General features: G+C 51.5%; 1 protein-coding gene across 1 annotated transcript in view; it reads right to left on the reverse strand.

Moving 5' to 3' along the window:
• Positions 1-4,464, reverse strand: part of LOC107121479 (synaptosomal-associated protein 25-like) — a 16,185-nt gene that overhangs the window by 10,296 nt on the left and 1,425 nt on the right. Inside the window, 1 exon segment of the mRNA XM_015424389.1 lies at positions 392-433. Within this exon segment, the coding sequence (XP_015279875.1) occupies positions 392-433 (42 nt within the window).

Consider the following 4,464-nt stretch of genomic DNA (forward strand, 5'->3'; position numbering starts at 1 on the left):
CAGCTGTCCAGGGTCTCAGGCAAAGAGTTCTTTCCCATCACCTCCTGCCCAGTCCTTTTAACTGGGGATGCCGGGGATTGAACCTGGGACCTTCTGCCTGCCACTGAGCCACAGGCCCTCTTTACAGCTCTCCAGGGTCTCAGGCGGAGGTCTTTCCCATCACCTCCTGCCTGGTCCTTTTAACTGGAGATGCCGGGGACTGAACCTGGGACCTTCTGCATGCCAAGCAGAGGCTCTTCCACTGAGCCACAGCCCCTCTCCTGCTGGGACATACCGATGAAGGGAGAGTAGGCATGGCAGCTGACCCTGGCCTGCTAATAAGAAAACCCACCTGTGCACTCTCTCTCCTCCCTTTCCCTCCCCCGTACGTGCACATCCTTTAGTCTCTTACCTCCTCCACCAGATGTACCATCCTCCTGGTGCTGTCCAAAGACTGCCGTGGGGAGTGTGGTGGGCCGGAGAGGGTCAAAAAGGGGGGGGGGGAAATATATATTGTCACCAAAGGTCCAGTTATCCCAAATCCCAAAGCAGTCTGCTTATTGGTTTATTTTGATTCGGACACCGCTTCTCTTCGACGAAGCGTTTGGAGCGGTTTACGACGCTTGTACGATGACATCGATCAAAACAGGTACAAAACATCGCCCAGCAGATATCCCATGAAATCCCGCATAGTCATGTAAATCATATGAGATATATGAAACTGATCCAAACCCAATGTTTTAGCATTGATCTATATCGCCCAGAGCCTTGGTTTTGCAGGAATGGGACGATTCCTAAATTGAATTATTATTGTTGTTGTTGTTATTGTTATTACTATTAATATACTATTGCTATTACCCTGTTTTCCCGAAAATAAGACCTACCCAACAAATAAGCCCTAGCAGGATTTCTATGCATTTGTGGTATAAGCCCTAGTGTGTCTTCTTGAGAAAAAATAAATATAAGACAGTGTCTTATTTTGGGGGAAACACGGTACAATTATTGGAGGAGGAGGAGGAGGAGATTGGATTTATACCCCACCTTTCACTCGGAGTCTCAGGGCGGCTTACATTCTCCTTTCCCCTTCCCCTCCCCACAACAGACACCCTGGGAGGTAGGTGAGGCTGAGAGAGCTCTTTCCAGAACTGCCCTTGAGAGAACAGCGCTGACAGGACTACGGCTTGCCCAAGGTCATCCAGCAGCTGCAAGTGCAGGAGTTGGGGGAATCAAACCCGGTTCTCCCAGATTAGAGTTCGCACTCCTAACCACAGTGCCAAACTGGCTCACAATATTAACAACAACAACCCTAAGCAGGGCTTTTTAAAAATATATATATATAGGTGCCGGAACTCTCAAGAGGGGAATGAAGTTTTCAATCTGTATACTGAAAACTCAGGAACTTTTAAACATTTCTAAAGGAATTTTGTCAAAGAGGTTCTGGAACTCCAATCCGGCACCTTCCCCCAGAAAAAAAGCCCTGATCCTAAGACTGTAGGAACCCTACAAAAGGCACCACTTATTACAGTACCCACAAGCCAGCTATGCCTTATAATAGAGAGATACCAGAACAAAGTTTGTCCAGCGGCACCTTTAAGACCAACGAAGTTTAATTCTGAGTATAAGCTTTCGTGTGCATGCACACGTCTACAGATACCAGCACACACACAGGAAAGCTGATACCCAGAATTAAACTTTGTTGGCCTTAAAGGTGCCACCGGACTCAAACTTGGTTCTGCTGCTTCCGACCAGCATGGCTACCCTACCTGAATCTAGAGAGAGATACTATGAACCAAAAGCACACCAGAATACTTCTGTGAGCCAGTTTGGTGCAGTGGTTAGGAGCGGCAGACTCTAATCTGGGAGAACCCGGTTTGATTCCCCGCTCCTCCTCCGCATGCAGCTGCTGGTGTGACTTTGGGTCAGTCACAAGTTCTCTCAGAGCCGTTCTCTCAAGGGCAGTTCTGGAAAGAGCCCTCTCAGCCCCACCTGCCTCCCAGGGTGTCTGTTGTGGGGAGGGGAAGGGAAAGGAGTCTGTAAGCCGCTCTGAGACTCCTTTGGGTAGTGAAGGGTGGGGTATAAATGCAATCTCTTCTTCTCTCCTTCTTCTACTCACTGGAGAACTCCAAGGTCCATAGCTTTTTCCCCCAGACCAGATGCCTTCGTGGTCTTCCCTTTGCCTAGGAATTCAGCTCAGACATGCCACGTTGGGTTGCCAACTCCAGGTTGGGATATTCTTGGTGATTTGGGGGTGGACTCTAGAGAAGGCAGGATTTGGGGGAGTGAAGGGTATAATGTCATAGAGTCCACCCTCCAAAGCAGCCATTTCCTCCAAGTGGTCTCTGTAGTCTGGAGATGAAAGGTTATTCCAGGGGATCTCCAGGCCCCACCTGGAGGCTTGGCAACCCACAAATTTTGCAAACAAGAAAAAGGTGCCAACCTTAAATATCCCCCTTTTTGTGTAAGTGTTCACACTCCAGACCAGTGTTCCCTCTAAGCTGAGTGAGTGTGAGCCGGCTCACAGTTTTTTAGCCTCTGGCTCACACATTTTTGCCTTCGCTCAGGAAGGAGGGCTCCAGAGCAGTGTTCCCTCTAAGCTGAGTGAGTGTGAGCCAGCTCACAGGTTTTTAGCCCCCGGCTCACACATTTTTGCCTTTGCTCAGGAAGGAGGGCTCCAGAGCAGTGTTCCCTCTAAGCTGAGTTAGTATGAGCCGGCTCACAGGTTTTTAGCCCCCGGCTCACACATTTTTGCCTCCGCTCAGGAAGGAGGGCTCCAGAGCAGTGTTCCCTCTAAGCTGAGTTAAAGTGAGCTAGCTCACAGTTCTTTAGCCTCAGGCTCACACATTTTTGTCTTCGCTCAGGAAAAAGGGCTCCAGAGCAAACTAATTGATTCAGCCGCCAAATCGCGCGCTCACAACTTGAACGGCAGGAGCTCACCGAGGAGAGTTTTTGCTCACAAGACTCCGCAGCTTAGAGGGAGCGTTGCTCCAGAGCAAACTAACTTACACAGCAGCCAAACCGCTCGCCCACAACTTTAATGCCAGCAGCTCGCGAAGGAGAACTTTTGCTCACAGGACTCCACAGCTTAGAGGGAGCACTGCTCCAGACTTGGACGGAAACCAATGAAACCTTGCACTTCAGGCTAACGGGCACGAAACAAACCCACCGGGCCGAACCGGGGCTGCTGAGACGAGCAAGAATGATTGTTCCGGCTCCCTCTGCCGGCTCCCTCTCTGCCCGTTTCGGCCTGCCTACTGAGCACAGCCTTGCAAAGGTCTGCGCCAAGACCTGGAGAGCAGCGATTAGCTGCAGACATCTCTCTGACTCCCCGAGCCAAGCAGGTGTGTAGCGGAGGGTTTGAGGAGTGGGGGGGTGAGACAGGTCTGTGATTAAACCTCGGGGTCGGTCCCTCCCTCTCCCTTTCTCTTCTCGGCGCTGGGAAAGAATAGCTCGCCACCTGCCAAAACTTCAGGCTCCGTTCTAGCTGGAAGCGGGGAGGTGGGGGGAATCGAACCGCCCACCGAGGCCAGGCCCAGACAGGTGTGAGCTTTCTTTCCGAGAGGCCCCGGATCAGGTCGGAAAGGAGTAGAGCTGCCAGTCTCCAGGTGGGGCCCGGAGATCTCCCGGAATGACAACCAACCTCCAGACGACAGTGGGGTAGAAGCCCATAGAATCCCTCTTCCAAAGCTATCTGCTATCTGAAGAACCTTCCCGCTTCTTCAGATAGCTGGTACTCTTTTCACGTTGTTCTTTCTGTCGACAACGCTTCTACAGGACTGTGGTGGTTAGCAATCAGGATTCCACGGGTTAGTGGGGTGACCGGATTTGGAAAACTGGTCTAAGGAGATTTGTTAAATTGTCATTTGAGTAACTATGGATGTTCTGGCAACTGGGGGAACGGTAAATTTGTTATAAATAATAGGTATGACATAGAAACAGGGGTCGTTTCCTGCGGGAGCGCACAGGAGTGGAGCTCTGGCAGTAAGGAGCCCAGGGGGCGGGCACATGCAACAAGCCCCGCCCCCGGCTCCCAGCAGCCCTCAGTCGGGCCACGAGGAACAAGAAGCAGCCAGGTACGTTGCAGTGTCCCCCCTCCCCGGCCCACCTTCAGGTAAAAGCTCTCCTTCCTCTGTGAGGGCAGATCTGCACGTCCCCCCCCATAGCTAGCTATCCAAAACAGTCCAGTGGCACCTTTAAGACCAAGTTTTATTCAGGTACAAGCTTTCCCTCCTCTGCGAGGACAGATCTGCATGTGTCCCCCCGCCCCGATAGCTAGCAATCCAAAACAGTCCAGTGGCACCTTTAAGACCAAGTTTTATTCAGGTACAAGCTCTGCCTCCTCTGCGAGGACAGATCTGCATGTGTCCCGCCGCCCCGATAGCTAGCAATCCAAGACAGTCCAGTGGCACCTTTAAGACCAAGTTTTATTCAGGTACAAGCTCTCCCTCCTCTGCGGGGACAGATCTGCACGTTCCCCCACACACACAG

Source organism: Gekko japonicus, unplaced genomic scaffold (genome assembly GCF_001447785.1).
Source record: "Gekko japonicus isolate JY-2015 unplaced genomic scaffold, Gekko_japonicus_V1.1 scaffold6148, whole genome shotgun sequence".
NCBI classification, from domain to species: domain Eukaryota; kingdom Metazoa; phylum Chordata; class Lepidosauria; order Squamata; family Gekkonidae; genus Gekko; species Gekko japonicus.